At 39.9% G+C, this 17,706-nt stretch overlaps 1 protein-coding gene across 1 annotated transcript; it reads right to left on the bottom strand.

Moving 5' to 3' along the window:
- Positions 1-8,768: 8,768 nt before the first annotated feature.
- LOC120452058 (EF-hand calcium-binding domain-containing protein 1) lies at positions 8,769-10,153 on the bottom strand. The gene is made up of 3 exons (XM_039636120.2): positions 9,703-10,153; positions 9,463-9,564; positions 8,769-9,406 (listed from the first exon to the last, which is right to left on the bottom strand). The coding sequence occupies exons 1-3, from the start codon at positions 10,057-10,059 to the stop codon at positions 9,206-9,208; spliced, it is 660 nt and encodes a 219-aa protein (XP_039492054.1). The 5' UTR covers positions 10,060-10,153; the 3' UTR covers positions 8,769-9,205.
- Positions 10,154-17,706: the final 7,553 nt, after the last annotated feature.

The raw sequence follows: 17,706 nt of genomic DNA, 5'->3' as shown, positions 1-17,706 counted from the left end.
TGGGCGGAAACTTTTTCCTCGGCATCCCTGGCTAAATGCAAAATCCAATTTTTCGAATGAAAAGTCAAACAGGAATTTAACTTTTGATCCGTTTTTGGCAAGAGCCGGCAATCAGTGGAGGAGGCAAGTGGGCGCAGCTCTTTTCAAATTTTTCGTTCAACAGCTAATAATTTTACGACCCCCAAAATCTATATGTATGCCGACGACCTAAAATCAGCAATGAATCGATAGCAATTTCAATTTAACGCCCATTCCCGGCAACTAATTTGCAATCATGAGAGTTTTTGTTAATTTTAATTTGATTATAGCATATTACGCATTCGCCACCTAAGCCCGTTGCCATTTCCATTACCACAGCCATTTCGGAATTCGGAGCTGTCAGTTTTGATGGCTTGGCAAAATCATTATCATTGGAAGCACATAAAAATAATATTTGTCGATTTGTGTTTGCATTTTATGCAAGCGCACTGTCGTCGCACACGCCCATTGTTTTCGCAATTTTATTTGCTTTGGTCCTGCGAAAATATTCCAAATTCAAATCTAATTAACATTTGGCGCAAAAATGTTTATAATGGCAGCGGAGGTACATCGAGGGGTGGATGATTTGAATTTTAATGAGCTGCGATTGGCATTAATTGTCGACGGCCTAATGACAGACGGACGCAAATTATTTACACTGCGTGTAATTTAATAAAAACCATCGAAATCATTCAGAATCACATTGGAATATCGAATATCTCTGGACACGCCTCGCCTGGCAATGCGAGCAGCTCGATTTAAATCGGGTTCGATTATTGACAAAGCCGTTGTAGATCTCGTATCGCTTTCAGCCCATAAGTGACAATGCAACAAGCGGAGCAGCAAGAGCGCAACAATGCCCAGCATGCACACAATATATCACGCATACGCACCCGTGCCGTCGCTCAGACACATCCACACTGGCTCACAATCACACTCGCACTCACGCTCACACAGTTGGAGATGGAAACTTAGGAGCATATGGATGTGCCGTTGCAAACACATGCTCAATTGAATTGAAATTGAATTTGCAATTCTATGCGCTGCAGCTAACGCCATTTTCTTTGCCGTGCGGGAAGCCCCATCACGGTTGCCATCTCCCTCACACACACCCACATCTCACCTACTCACTCGCTCTCCTTGTAGTGTTTTTATTTTATTTACCCTGGGGAGCAGAGTCGCCTGACATGGTTATGAACTTGGTCGGCAGAAACTTATGCCCTCCTGCCACAGTATTTGATAGCTAACGCCGCACAAAGCAGCCTAGTTCAGCTGACTAAAGAGCAATGGCGAAGAATATTATTTTAATAATGATTAGCAGATAATTTTCATATTCTAACAAAAAAGTTTTGCTTTTTCTTTTAAATATAAATAGTTATGACCTAATATTTATGCAAACAAACCCTGTAACACGTTTTTAACTGCTGCAAGCAATTGTTTGATTCGAAAGTTCTGTGTGTCTTCTTAATAAATAAATATTTTAAACAAATTTGTTACTTTAAAATACAAATTATTGCCCTTTGTTGCAGGTTAGAGCATCTGCTTATTCCCAGTTATCGTCACGATTTGTAGACTGCATTTTTTTGCAGATTTCCTTGCCGGGCACTTGGCAGCTTTCCGTTCGCCTCTGTGCCATTCGATTTGCTTTGGTCCTGCCGTTCTGCCACTTTTCCACTCTCTGGCTCTTCTAGTCGGTACTCCTCATGCGTATTTGTGTGTTTGCTTTCGCTTTTTGCCGTATTTGCATTTCGTTATTGAGACTGAGACACAGCGTCGAAAAAAAGTGCGAGGATCCTGCTCCTGCCCTTCTGCTGCATGCAATCATCAATAAGTTTTTTCATTTTACACTTTTCACTCTGGTTACTCTTTTGCTGCTGATGATTCCCTTTGCATTCGGTGCAGCCCTTTGTTTGATTTTGCCAGCTGTAGATCCTGCTCCTTTGGAATCCTTCAGCCGGGCTGAGTGCCTCTTGAGCCGCCCTGTGCTGCTCCGCATAATTGTTGCCCTTACTTGGGAGCCATGGGATTCCCTGCTCCTTGTATGATTTTGATTGATAAGACCCGGCATGTGATTTATTGATTAGATGTCAAAGCGATTGCCAGGCAATAAAAACCTTTGCCGACGGTCAAAGTAATTAAAATGTAAATGTGACAAACATCTTTCTGCATTTTCCTGCAACATTTAAAAATGATGTATACCACTGGAAAAAACATACATAAGTAGACAGAAATGAGTTGTTGTCCAGCTGACCACTTCCATTGCAATTTTGTTTAAATCTTACACGATAGCTTTATTGCCAAAAATCACTTAAGTATTTCCCCCTTAAAAGGAAAAACTATAATTTCATTATTAATTAGGAAAATGATTTTTGTAATTTATATCTAAAGTGCCCTTTTAGGAAGTTTTTGTGGAACCTAAAACCGAGACCTTTTGACCCCAGCACTTTAACAGTTGGCTGGCTTTTGAAAGGTATTGTTTATGATTTCGAGGACGAAAAACCCGAGTTTGAAATGGGCTTTTTTACAGTGCTCCCGGTGGCTTTCATTCCAGTTGCATTATGGCTCCCCACTCGACATTCGGTACTCGGCAAAATGATTTGTATGTCAGCCGGAGAAGGTGGACCGAAATGGGGGGCACATGTTTGGCATGCCAAGCGCCACAAAGTATGCCGCACTTTTGCTTTGTTTTGTTTGACTATTGAGGTAAGTGTGTTGTTGCTTTCTTCTCGCCGTTATGGCTGTGCTTTTGGCAAATGCAAATGGTTTTTTGCAAGGACAAGTAGACCAGCAACCCAAAAAAAAAAAGTGAAATCATCTGGGAACTGAGGAGGGAGCGCTTAGAACAGGGAACAAGAGCAAATTGCATGTAGCTAAACTTTTCCTCATTACGCAGGCGAAAGAAAAACAACGTGCCCATGACGCTCTCATTTTCCCTTCGGACAAGTGGCGTATTAAATATTTAAGATGCCACTAGAGCGTTGGGTGGCATGCAGCCCTAGGAGGGACTACTACCCATTTCCGGACAGGTGGCGTCGCCTATAGATTCCCAAAGATCGTGAAAAACCATCAAAGAGCGCACCCATTTCCGTATGCAAATTATCTAGCTGAGTGGCATCAAGTTCTTGGGGACCAAGGCCGAATGGAAGGCAACCGCTCGTGGTTTTCCCATCCCGGTTACACTCCATTCTCCTACCCATTTTTGTGCCCTCCGCAAATTTTTCCGCAAATTCGCAAAGGCTTCTGCCCAAAGTTTTTTACGTGCGCCGTCATAGTTTGTCAGCTACTTTCGTTGGCGGTTTATGCAGCTGCATAAATGTTACTTCTACTTACGTAAATTACAAAATAAAGTTATTACGAAAAGTAATTTAAGTTAAAAATTTTCGTGTGCCTTCGCTAATGTGCAGCCAACTGGCAACTGGTAACTGCAGGCACCAAAGGTGGGCTGTAAAATCAGTTACCAACTTGCGCGCTTTTTTCTCCCAGCGGGCTTAATTGTAACTTAAAGCCGTTTGGAAAATTCGCTTGAGAAAAAGTTGGCATTGGTGAAACAAAAAAAAAAGAAGCCAAACAGGACTGGGTAAATCAATTTGCATTAAACATTCAAAGGCAACAGCGAAAAAATGCAGAGCGTGCAACAAAAAGGAGGCAGAAACACTCATAAAGAATGCAAACTGAGGTTAAAACCGTAGCACAAACTTTTAGTTTGGCTTTGATTGAGTGAACGTGGCCAAAAGAGCGGGCGGAAAATCCCAACCAGCTGGCCACGCTTAATCAATGGCCCAATGGTCAAATGGGTCCACAAAAACAGGAACAACCCGATCGCCTACTACCTGCAATCGCAATCATGGACACATTCAGTTGCTCGACAACAGGACAACAAAACCGTAAGCAATTGCCAGTCGCATAATGTCCTGGACATCATTTTTGTTGTTGCCTCTGCTACAACGCTGCTGTTGCTGTTGTAGTTGGCTCGAAAAATCAAGTTGAAAGTTCCTGGCAACTTGAGGTGCAAGTGTCGTGTTTTTGTCAACGGGCCAACAGCAGCAATTTCCGTTTCCTGTTCGCCGCTGATGGAAAAACGAGGCAACGAGTCAACGAGTATAAAAGTTTAGATTACAAATTCACATACGTAACTGCAGCCGTACAGTGGTCAGCAGTTGATTTACCGCTCTGTTACTGTTGTTGCCCTACACTGAGCGAACGGGGTGTAGTTGAAGTTCAACTAAATAAAATAGACTTTTTTACGAATAACGTTGCAAGTTAAGAAAACAATTTCAAGTTTTGAAGCAAACATTGCGAAAAAAGATAGAACATTTTTAAATTTTAATACAAGAGTACAAAGTGTATAAATACGATCGAAAATACTATCAAAGTTCATTCCTTAATTTAAAATAACAAGTCCCTAATTAGATATACAATCTTTAGATCAGTAATCCAACTTTTTGCCTTTTTGATTTGCTGTGGAAATCGTTATGCAATATGTACGGTGTAGCTTTCCTTTATCCATGTTTCGTCTACCGTGTTTTCTTTTTTGGCCTGACTTGTGTTGGCTCGGTTTGGCTGGGTTTTCGTAGCTGGGCGCATGTTTTGTGGTCAACTCGGGGCAATGGCAATGCAATTGGGGCTGCTGGGCTTCAGTTGCTCCTGATGCTCCTCCAGCTGCTCCTGCCGCTGTACTTTTTGCATTGCCACTCATGCGTGCCACGTGCTATGCTTTGATGTGGTGTTCCATGCCTCCGCCGCCTTCATGCCTTCATTTCTCCCCAGATTCCAGCTCTTAAATAAACTTGGAATAATAAGAGGCAAAAAAAGGGAGAAGGAAACGAATTGCCACACAAGCTCGCCTCAAATGTTACTTCTGCATTTGGGCAAATTGGACTCGGCGAAAGCCACACGGAGACACGAAACTTTGTAAATATTTTATGCATAAACACATACCACCTGGAAATGGCTTTCGACACAGCATCAAATAATATTTACTTGGCCAACACACACAAGCACACATTCGCTCAGAGGGCTGCTCGGTTCATTAGGCCCAGAGAGCAAGTTGGGCCACAAAACCTGCAGATCAAGACCGGATTGCGGCAGCTCAATGAATTTACCAACGATTGGACATCCCACAAAAAATAAAGACGAATTTGGGCAACTCTGAGGTTGGAGTCCAAAGAGGATGTGGATCTGGATCAGCTGTCGCGGCAAAAGCGGTACATAAATAAAGCAGCCTAATCAACACAGCCATTGGCAGCATTATTGTCACGTATTATTTTACATTTGTCTTCGTTTGCCTTCCTTATTCTCCGGTGCTTTTTTTATTTTTGGACTTTTTCCATTCTTCTGCCATTGTCCTTTCCTGGCAAGTGCATCCATAAATTGTGAGCTCTGTTTGGGCATCCTTTTTATTTATTTACTCCGTGTAAGTGGAGTTCACTTTGCAGTGCAATGCGCTGAGTGCAAGCTTCTCGCTGTCCTTTCTCTTAAATTCCCCTGCTCTGTCTCGGTCTGCGATGCTTTTTGGCATCATCTCCTCCATCAGGAGTGATTCCCAGTCTATTTTTTCCTTTGATCGATATTTTCTTGCACCTGAATGTCGCGAATTCTTGTTTAAATTTGTTTAAGCGACTTAGATGTTATGAAAGTTTGCGCAATATGAATAAGCGATTCTTTTATGAAACGCTATTGATGAGATATTACGCTATGTTTATACAAAATATTTTACATTGCAGCTAAAATATAAAGTCAAATTTACAAATACAAATTCCGTATAATCTCTGCGATCTCACGAACGATAAAAGCTGGAAAGCTACGTTGTGCAAGTTTGTTTAAGAACATTGACACGCCCACGAGGTGCTTAAAAATATTTCGGGTTTTTAATTCCTTTTCATATGGCACGCCTTTCCGCTGGCTGAGTAACGGGTATCTAATAGTCGAATACGGCGTTCTATTTTCTTTGAGACAAGGGTAGGTAAAGAGCAGTTAATGTATTTCATGAAGAAATGTTTTGGCAGGCCTATTTCCTTCCAGGGACGGTCCTATTTCACATTTCCTGGCTTTTGTGCTGTCTTATGCTAATTTTGGACTTTACCTCGTTTCTCGCTGCCAGCTTAATCATGCATGTTTACACGCAAGTTCGAGTGGCAAACTCAAACACCCAGGGTTAACAACAACAAAGTAAATGTATTGCAAGGATGAAGAAGGTGGCTCCGCCCCCAATGTTATTTGCATAGCCGGGGGCGTAACAGGGCATTCGGTTCCCATTTCATGCTGTTAATCAACATGCGCCAGCCAAAAGTCAAACATTTAACTAAATTAAGTTTGTTGGGTAAGAATTTTTGCATAAATAATTACAAATCCAAGAGGCTCAGATGAATAAGATCACAAAAGGGTTGAAGCCAAAGCCAAATTATTCTAATTCCAAAGATAGATTATTATTAAAGAATAACCCACGGCCTCATTATAATGTAACTATTTAGATTTTGGTTATTTTTATCCTTTTTTAATTACAATTTAAAATTCCATTATATGTATTTGTAGTATATTTTCAGATATTTTAGATTTCTACATAAATGAGACTTTTCTCAAGAGTATTCCATCAGCTCCGTCGTGCTATTAGACTCTTGTTTGTTTACTTTTCTGTTTCATGTTTCACCGACTCGTTACTTGTTTTAAATTCCTTTCCGCCTGTTATGTAAATGTGCCCACTTTTCCAGCCATTAGGCTTGCCTTCTGAAGGATTCAAAAGTAATTCATGCTGACAAACACAGCATATTTTTTCAGAGTTTTTAATTAATCAAAAAAAAATATTCTTTGGATGTCTTTTACTGAACAACGAACCAACAAATCCAAATGGTATATTGTACAAAGCTATCAAGATTCTCTAATAAGCCATTTTACTAATTACTTCAGTGGTTAGGCTACCAATGACACAGACAATATCAAAAACGTATATTAAGTCTATATAAAACTAAAACACCTCTTAAAGAGATAGAATCTAATGACGAATGCAAATTCAACGAACAAAAATAACTGATATAAGCTATTGTGAGAAAAAATGATTTCACAATTGAATAAACACTATATTCTAAACACACAGCCTAAAATAATTTCCACTATATTTATTCGCCTACACTGAATGCAGAATTTTAGAATTAAATTTTAGAATGTTTGTAACCCATCATCAATATATAGTAACCCATCATCACAAATTTTTAAGCACTTTATTAGTTGATTTTTATTTATATTATTTGATGTTTGCATTTCTTTAAGTTATTGCGCTGTCATTCGATTGGTCTATCACTCGTAGTGAACAAAAAAACCAGAGCAGATTTTATTTGTTCGGGAATTAAGTTTGTCATTTAAGTTATATAAAAGGGTTTGGCAAAATATAAATATATAATTCTATCCCACCGATTTTAAATTTAATGAGCTTATACAAATTGTGTCTGGGTCAAAGACCATGTCGAACTAAAATTGTATTCATTTCGAATTGAGTTATTTAGCAGTTACAATGTGCCGGTCACTAACTGGAATCTTTTCTGTTTTTTTTTAAAAATCCAGAACGTAGGTATACCATATGTTTTAGTGATTTATATAACGTTGTCCGACCTTATTGATTTTTTCATATAAATATAAAATTCATTTCCCATGACGAATCATTTGCTAGATTCGTGTACTACTACGCCTCCTTTAAAGTAAAATTACATCAGTTGCCAGTTAGCAAAGTTAAAGTATGCAGTGAATTTAATTGATCGTCTAGCTTAACTTACTAAGAACCAAATTTGCAGGTTAATTTCGCACTATATCAACGGCTAAACGGATATAAACTATTCCTTTACAATGTTACGGTAGATGGATGCAAATACATGGCAAACCGGATAAGAAATCCAGTGGTCACATTCTTTTATAGCCCTTTTGGTCCCTATTCCAACATTAATCATTCGTATCCCTATAACGTAAGTATCTATCGAGTATTTTTGGCCGTTTTAACCATATATTTTAGTACGACGTAATTGTGGAAAAATTCCTTGTTCCTATATTGAAGCTTAATTTACGAATACATTGCCATTTCAAAAATCTTCGTACGCATTTTTTTCTGACTGGTACGCCGAGGGAATAAAGAAAGCAAGAATTGAAGTCTATGGTAAATTATCATAAAATATTAATGAAAAATAAAAATGATTGCAAAAGTATCGTTGACAATTATATATGAAATTATGTAAAGTTAAGTAGTTTGAGAAAAAGGCGAATTATTATCAACTCTATACAATTTAGTTTTTCGTAATACCTTTGGTTAAAACCATGAAGATAAATTGAACAGTAATTAAACGTATTCATCTATTTATTAATGGCCCTGGAGTAACCGACTGTTGCTTAATGGTACTCAAAATTCGAGTTTTAATAGTGCTCCCAATTTCCAATGGCCATAATTAGAGCAACCGGCCAAGGGGAAAACTTCAAGGGCCTGCAGTGGCTGCAGTTAGAAGCCTGGATTGGAGAATGTCCCGACAATGTAGAACACTATCCATCAAATGTCAATTATACCAACTGCCAACAAATCAAGCTGTCATGAGGCAGTGGCAAAGGCAGTCGTCGAGCCAGTGGAGCATTCAACCAGAGCAAAGTATTTCTGGAGCTGCGCTCTGTGTTTAAAATTATGCCACTAAAGCGGGCTACACTGGAAACAAATTTAAAACAATATCATAAAAGTATTAAATTCTGTTGTCATTTAATAGAAGTTATTTGGATCTGTGAAATGTAAAAAATAAGTTTAGCTGTATTTTTATAATATAAAAATATATATGTATGCATATATACATATATATAAAAATTAACCGTATGCTGTGAATTGAGTGTTCACCAATAATTGCTATTCTATTTAAATGATAGTTATATCAAGTATTCTATCTTCAGCTTTCATATTTTTCCACCGTGTGGTCGAGAGACAGCTGGTGTCCCCTATATATGCTCCATCCATCTATCCATCTATCCAGCGTCTCGTTGCAGCTGTCAGCGCTCTATTCTGCAGTTCATCATCATTGTCATTGACATTTTCGAGTGGCTACAATGGCTGAACAGAGAAAAACGCGGTGGCGGGGCGCACTGATTTGCATTGCTTTCGATTTATTTGTGCCTGAAAGATTTATGTGACTGGCGGAGTTCTGGCAAACTGCCACATACCCTGCTCCCATACCTATAACGTGCTCATTTCGGGTATGTGAGAGTATATGGCAGTGCAGTACGCCACCACTAGACGCGTCTCGTCCGAGGGAAAGATGGGACCCAGAAACTCCAGCAGACTCGGCTGCTGCAATACGATCGATCTGTACTCCTCAAATGAGATGTAGCCATCCTGGTCTTCATCAAATTTGAGGAGTAGAAAATCGACCATGTCCTAAATGGGCAACATAAACTTGAATGTGGACTTGAAGTTGGTCAATTTCAGCTCACCAGTCGCATCTCGAGTACCTCGTCGTCGTCCCCGACAAAAAACCTCTCGACCGAAGATGAAATGATCTCTCTATTAATGCCCATTCCATTTTTGTCGTACACCTAGTTTAAATAAAAAAAAAATTAAATAAATAAGCAAAAACTACATATCTTAAGTTTAAGTAATCCGATAGTTTTAGCTTATACAATAAAATACTTATATAAAGTAAATTATTGAATTGTCTAGATAAAAGTGTATACCATGTATGCAAACTCCATTTTGCGCTCCATGTCGCGGGACATTAGGATGGTCATGTAGTTGACGAATTCCATGGGCGTCACGTGTTTCCTGCCTCCCGCGATCAGGGTAACGATGCGATCCACCACGTCCATGTCGTAAAGCTGCTGGAACCCAATCACGATGTTGACGAACTGGCTGGAAGTTATTCGGCGAGCAGCGGGTCCGTTCTGGAGGCTATACTTGTAATAGATCAGCAGGATGCATGTCACCTCCGAGTCGTTGAAGGGCACCAATCGGGCGATTTGGGGAACCAGTCCGCCATATACGGACTGAAACCGCTGGTTAAAACGGTCGTTCATGGTGATGTCCAACTTCATCTTTGCTGGTATTTATAACAAAAAATCACGGGGAAGCAACACAGGAATTCAACATTAAGTAAATAGAAACAATGAACTGATACTAGGTGAAGTGAAAAGCATTAAAGATGTGATAAAATAGTTTTCCCATCCTAAAAATGTAATCTTGAAACATTGCAGACGGCAACCGGTATATTCTTTCGGAACAAGGAATTAAAATATATCTTGGCTGATAACAGATTTTAGAAGAATACTCGCCAAGGACACATTTAAATTTTGGCCAGCAGGAAATTGATGCCATTACGCTCTGGCATTTTAGTGCAGTTACCGGAAGTGAAATGGCTTGGGGCGCGAATTTATGTAAAGAAAAATCAAAGAGCAGAAAAGTGAGAGTGGTCGTGTAGAAGGACACTTTTCCAGGCAGGCAGACACATACATCAAACTACCAGACTGACAGACGACGGTGGCCCGCAACATGCATATCAGTCAATTTATCTCCAATTGCGTGTGCGTGTAAAAAAAATTACGCAATTTATACGGGGGTCCATGTGGTGTATAGTGCGTATGTGTGTCCTGCGGACCCATTGAACTTTCCGAGGAAAATCTACATATTGATAAATGACCCCAGCAACCAGCGAGGCAGAAAAATCGATGGACGAGACCCACTTGACATTTAAAGCGCCGTGGCAAATTTATGCGAATTTATATTGCCTTCGGCTGGGCCTGCCTTTGATTTCATTTAATCAGATGTCGATAATTACACGTACCAATCCGAAAACTGGGTCACATTACTGGTGGGCATGGATTTAACAAACTTAAAGTAAACTTTATTATGCACAAGCGACAGATGGAATGACCGACTGCGCGCACAACTGTCTGTGTCGGGGAAAAACTTCATCAAAATGCTGAATTCGCGTCGCGGGCAAGTGGAAAATGGTGGAAAATCGTCGAACGACAGCGGTAGCAAAGTGTAAAATAATTACTCGGCTTTTTCTGCATTACTTGCCCGCTTTTTGACGCACTGTTTCGAGTAATTAATTGAATAAGCGCCTTGGCCCGCAATTGTATTAAATTGCCCGCTGCATTCCCACTGATTGACTTTCTGTCTCTGCGCCAATAATTATTCAAAGTGGCTTCGCACGCAGATCCTGCTGGGAGAGCCTTGCAACACAGTTCAAGGTCCTTTTCCGATTGATTATTTTACTTAAATTTGCCACCGTGTTCACTGAAAAAAAATCGTATAAATTTAATATAAATAAATGTTTTTTAAATCAATCAAAAAGGAAATTGTTGACCAATTTTTAAAAGACGGTATGGTAGACCCAATATCTAATTTAGAAAAAATTCTTTATTTTTAAATAAAGATATTCCAGTGGGTCTCTACATAAAGTTAAAAATCGTACTTATTTAAAACACCGGTTAACAGTTAAATTCTGTAAAATTGGCCCTGTTTCTCGCAGTTTGTTGTCAGAAATCGTATTAAAGAATGGAAATATCAATATCGGACCAAATTAAACAAAGAAACTTTCGCAGGCTTAAAATGGTAATAACATCGTGGCCCTCAAATGTCTTGCTCTGTTTGAGATGCACAGTTACATCCAAGAGCATTTAAAATATATTTCACTGCCTTGACCAGGCGAAAATGTTTGAAGGAGTTGAAATACTTGCGTTTTTAAGTATTTGGCTTGCATAACCTTCGCCCTTCCATAAAACATTGGCCAAAACTTGCAAAGTAGTTGCCAACTTTGATTGCCAGGCCAGTGCTTGTCGACATCGTCCTTTGGTGTTGAGGGGAATTGAGTGATCATTTCGCATACGTTTTTTATGACCATCAAAAATACATGGCTTGTAGCGAGTCTCGGCAAACATGGCCTTTGCATTGCATAATTGCAAAGTTTACGAGCAACATCTAGGCGTATGCATGCATGCATGTATAAGAGAAAAGGGTCCGGAAAATGGGGGAAAAATCAGAGGCGGTAAGAGGCGCGTGAATAATTGTCTGTTGCCACATAGCTGGGAAATAATTTGCAGCCAAACGGAAAAAGCCGCACGGCAGCACACACGAAATTATAACATTTAATTTTTAATTATGAGTGTTATTAACATGCCTGAAACTTTTCGCCGCAGACACACGGCAACCGTGGCAAATGCGAAATAAATGGGAGAATAAAAAACCGCTGAGAGATAGGGAAAACTGGGAAGCTGGAAAAGGGCAGAGATACGAATGCATACGGAAATGTAATTATTTTGCATTTACAAAAAAAAAAGATCGCAACTCATACACGATGGAGTCCTTGAATGCTGTTTGCCACCTAATTATCTTGACTAATTGTAAGGCAACAAAGGCTTAATAATACACCACTTTTGACCACCCAATAATGGCTACCTCGAATGCCACACAGCGTTATCATAAATTTATAACGCCAGGAACGCGGTGAAGGGGGTTTTAAATACATAGTAAGCAAGGGATAACAATATGGAAAGATTGTAAGGTTTTTAGTGACTTTACAAAATCTTACACTGAGCTGTTGAGTGTCAAAAATATTTAACGTTTAACTTAGGCGACCAATTAATTGTTGTCCCACCTGTTTGGTGAAATAAATCAAGGAATTATTCTGCCTTTACACGCAACAAAGGCGATAAAAACAATAATGTGCCGGTTGTTTGTGTTTTTGCGGATTGAAAAAGAACTATGCAGTTTTCCACTGATTTATGGCCGGAGTTGAACTCGGACCGTGTCACTTACAAGTCGAACAGCAGCTGTTGGTGCTGCTGCATTTGCTGCTGCGGGGATGCCATTTCTGCTGCAGTTGCATCTGTATCTGCGGTCGCATTGGCTTTGTTTCCGGGCCACGTTCATTATTCATCAATAGTTTTTTGGCCAAACCGTTTTAATGTAAAGTGCAGCGGCTTTTTGTGCATGTTTATTTAAGCGCGTGTACTGCAGGTGTTGATGCAATATTAATGGCATTTTAAATGCCGCAAATGCCGGCTTGCGTAGAAAGTCTTTTTGATATTTTTCACCAATTAATTTGCCATTTAATTTTTAATTATATTATTGCCGACAGCGAGTGGCTTTTGTAACACGAACATTGCACATTTCATATGCAAGTTTTGCGCCAAATTTATTGTAATTTACTTAAGAGCCATTCCCCGAACAGAGCGCATTCGAACAGCCAGCCGGAGTGTATGGTAAAAATGCAATTTACTTGTTATGTGCATTTTTAATGGCACGTAAATAAATTGCTGCCGCGCCATATTAAGCTCGATGCAGCAAACCCAATTAACATTGGCTCAAATAGCTTGTCGATGGCAATGAGCTTGGCCCAACTTTAAGCGAACCACTCATGCTGGCAAATTTACTGCGAACTATTCGCCGATTCTCTGGTGCCTCGTTAGCTGTTTCTGTTAGTTACGGGGCGTATGCGTAATGTGGCCAAGTACGTACAACAGCCGCTTCCCAATCATCATTGCGGGGGCCTAATATCGCCCTGGTGTCACGTTTGTCTAGCAATCATCATTACACACATTAAAATGCCCGGAGGCCCAATTTCTTTGCAGTTAATTTAATGCGAAATGCTCAATAATCAAATTGCCTGACAAACACTTAGTGTTCGTTCAGTACAAAACGCAGTAACGTTAAATTTTTAAATTATGGTACATATGCTGAGTGAACAACAGACCTATCAAAGTATGAACTTTGTCTAGTTGCAAGGCTTATCTGAAAATATTCAAGGATCCCCTAGGTAAACGGTAACATGACGCTCATCTTCACTTGCTGTTGCTGAAGAAGATTTTCCAAGAATTAATTCCAAGGAGGAGTGCTTCAACTGCATTCATCCCATTCAGTGGCTTATTCAATTTACGGGCACTGCAATCTGCAGCCATTGCCGGGAATAAAGTTTTCGGGCTCAACTCCCTGGGCATTCCGGGTTTGTCTAGTAATTTACTTGGGCTAATTAGATGCAGCGACCGTCGCCGCCGTCGAAGGACACACCCATCTCACCCCATCCCCAAGTTGCAGGCGGGCTTCATTTGCATAAATTTGGCATGCAACTTGTGAAGGCCGTCACATTGTGTCGGACATGTTGGGTTTCCAGAAATTTCAAATTTGTCGCCGCTCATGACAAATACAGTGTCAACGTTTCTGGCGGGGCTGGCCAACACTTGGGGCATAAATTAATTTAAATGTTAATTCGTTTATCGCGTTTTGTCAAGCCAACGTTGTCTTTGGCATAATTGCCAATCAGCAGGACGGACCACGCCCTTTTTTTTCTCGTTTCTTGTTTGCCACCCTTTAATGGTCAGCAAGTCAATTAGTCTTTATTAAGCTGCAGGTCGCCGACTCGCCGACGGACCAGTAATGCAAATGCTGTGTTTTTCGGCCCCGTAATGCAGCGCACAGATACGCGAGATTCAGATACTGAAATCCAGATACAGACACGAACACAGATACAGATACAGATGCAGAAGCAGACACTGACACAGATGATATGGTTCGGTGTTGATAACAAGCAACGTTCACAAACAACAAAAGGCAATATTAATGAAATAACCATGTGCGTGGGGGCAGAATCTCGCATCCTGGCCGAGTTCACTAACAGCGTGCGTGCACAAGATGGAATCATTAAAGGAAATGAGTTTTTTCCCCATCGGGTTATGACAAAAAATGCGTTAAAATAAATTATTTTAATGTAGTTCTCATGTCAGTTGTGTGTTTGAGGGCATCGCCATTCCACCTTTTCCACCTTTGTGCGAGTGCGCGCTTTTAAAATATTCATGTAATCACAAAAGTACACATGTAATAAAAAAAGAGGCAAAAAGAAGTGTATGAGCACACTCGAAATGGGACCGAGTTGTGTGCAAATGTTTGCCCAGCCTACGGACGCTGAAGGAAAGAGCTTACACTGCCCAAAAAATGTGTTAAAAAACCTCTTCAGATTCTTATACGTTTTTACGAAGGTAACCAACAAGTTTCTTGATGTAGCTAATAAACAAAGAGCAATTTTTGCCACTTCAACCTAATGAACATTGCATACTTAGTCCGTTTTTCGTGCAGTGTGCAGTTAGGCTTACTGGTAATAAGCCCAGCGACTCGGAAATATGGGCCAGGGCTAGCGCCTTTGACAGCAGCAGCCACAAAGCCTGACCAGAACTCAGTTCAATTTGTCTCACCTACTGGCTGCCGCTGCGAGTATTGGATTTATCGGGGTCGAGGGTGACGCCTGTTGTCGCCTGCAATTTGTGCAGCTGCTTGGCCCCGAAACTAATTGATTTCGATTCTGGCTCGGTCTACGCAGGATGCAGGATGCATGTTGTAGGTTGGAGTATGCAGGATGCAGGATGCAGGATGTATGGGAGCACGAATGGGAGCTCACCTGCTGAGCGAATTGCAGTCGCCACCGCAAACATAAAACAATTTCAGTTTGTGGAGAAACGTCCTCACTAAATTGAAATTAACGATTTGGGGCTTAAGTTATTTTAGACGCATTCTAAATAGCTAAATCAGCGAATCTGTATTTATCAATGCGTCGCTTGAATTGCACACGCATCTGAGGATAACTATTTTAAGAGTTAATGCATTTGTCAAATTTAAATCTATGGTTTTAAGGTTTTAAATTACTTTAAATTTCTGATTTTAAGAATCGCTCAACCATTCATAATGGCCACATGGGATTCCTTGAATGAAAATCGGCCTGAACTGAGCTTTTGCCGGGGTCATCTGAAGCGACGAAGGCTGGCTCTTTGAAGGGCAGCGTGGCGTATGATTCATAAATAGAGTCGCACACATATCCACCCAGAAACCCATAAACGAATTAGGAAAATTGTTTTTTGTGCGAGTGCTGCCATGCATTTGACACAAGTGGCGCGGCATCAAAATTCATCTGAAAAATTAGCCTCACATTCGGGATCAGCGACTCGTGTCCGGCGGGTCAAAAACAACTGACCCCGCACAGCCGCAATTATTGAAAGCATTTTGTGGCCAACTGCAGCTGTTGACCATGTGCCCCGCCCTGCCACGCCCCGTGGCCACAGGGAACTCGGTTAGATAGCCATTATGTGTTTAACATGTTTTAATGAACAGAATCTAACACGAGTCTGGGACAAAAGGATGCATGTTCGAATGGAAAATCGCTGATTAACTATTACTAATTGGATGAGTAAGCAGAAAAGAGATGCTGGCCAAAAAAATTACTATAATTAAATAAGGAAGTTTGCGTGTAAGCACCATATTTGTTATCGGATTTAAAATTAATAAAGCTTTCTCGTTGTTGTTTACTTAAAATTCCAATTAAAATGTTTAGAACGTGAAGCATCAATAGTTTTTCATATTATGTTAAATAAGAAAATACTCTATTTCCTACCATTAGCATACCCAGCCGGATTATTTGACTAACAGATGATAATCAATGCCAAATTTTAAGTCCACTTATTCCAAAATTTATACAAACTGTATTTATTCAGTATTGGCATTCAAGCAATTGAGCATTGAATTGACATTTTAATTTCCACATTAAGTAGTTGTCAATGCGATATGCAAATCTTACGTACTGCATTGCAGATTAGGCAAGTGCAATCAATAATCAAATAGAATTGTATTAAATACAAACTTGATTACCGACGAGTTCACATTTGACTTTTGACAAATTGAATTCTATTGTGCACAAATTTAACAGGCGTTTGGCAAGTAGATAAATTGAAGTCCACATTGACGGATGTCCCCAACAAATGAATGTATGTGCATCCATCAAATGCTTTTCAAGGCTTTTTAACCTTTATATGTGAAAAGTCAGTCAACTGGTGATTGAAAAATTTTGAGGTCGCTTGCGTTGTTTGGTTTGATTTAAAATTCAGTTAAATGCAATTTAATTTATGGATCGGAGGAAAAATAGAAAAAGCTGCAATTATAATCTGTTTACAAATTATTTCAGAATTAATTCTCTCTCGCACGCATTACGCATGTAATATAATTAAAAGTCATGGCCTGACATATCAAAATGAATGGTGCGCACAATGCCAGTAGTAATTCAAACGCAAAAAACTACAGCAAATGATAAGTGTGTGTAGACCAGGCAAAGGCATTCAAGCTTACCTGGCTACATCCTGCATTATATGGAAGTAATACACCTGCTCTGTGTGAAAATCCTTTAAGAACCGGCCAAGCAGTTATTCAAGAGGTAAGCCCCTTACGTACTCCATCCACTGAGATGTCTACCGTGCTTGTTTATTTTACACAGGAGTATTTTTAGTCCTTTCTCTACTGCTGCTCCCGGGCTCGTAAATATATTTACTTTCGCTTTTTGCTGCTACAGAAACTTGGCCGCCTTCAGTTGCAGCCACAAATCTTGGCCCAAACTGAAACAATGACCAGAAACAAAGGCCAGCGGAATGACATCGACAACAACTTAAATGACAGTTTATAGCTCCCACGTTGAACACGTTTTAGGTTCCCTTCTACTGGCTACTGGCGGACAATGGTTATTAAGCGGCAGCGGGAACAACAGTATGCACTGGAACCAATTTTACAACTCAGTTATACTTTTCAGAAGTAATAAATACTTAGTATAAATATGATAGAACAAAGTTGGCATACGAAAAATGGTGATACTTTTATTAAAAAACCACAGTACGGTCGATACAAAACCAAAGATTTTTTCCATGTTCTCT

Source organism: Drosophila santomea, chromosome 3R (genome assembly GCF_016746245.2).
Source record: "Drosophila santomea strain STO CAGO 1482 chromosome 3R, Prin_Dsan_1.1, whole genome shotgun sequence".
Lineage (NCBI taxonomy): Eukaryota > Metazoa > Arthropoda > Insecta > Diptera > Drosophilidae > Drosophila > Drosophila santomea.
Note: the sequence above shows the minus strand (reverse complement) of the source record. Positions and strands in the feature narration are given on the sequence as shown.

Coding starts and splice junctions, on each gene's coding strand:
- LOC120452058 (XM_039636120.2), bottom strand. CDS start 10,059: ATGAAGTTGGACATCACCATGAACGACCGTTTTAACCAGCGGTTTCAG. Junction 9,565..9,702: donor AAATGGAGTTTGCATACATG/GTATACACTTTT, acceptor TATTTAAACTAG/GTGTACGACAAAAATGGAAT. Junction 9,407..9,462: donor AGGTACTCGAGATGCGACTG/GTGAGCTGAAAT, acceptor TTGCCCATTTAG/GACATGGTCGATTTTCTACT.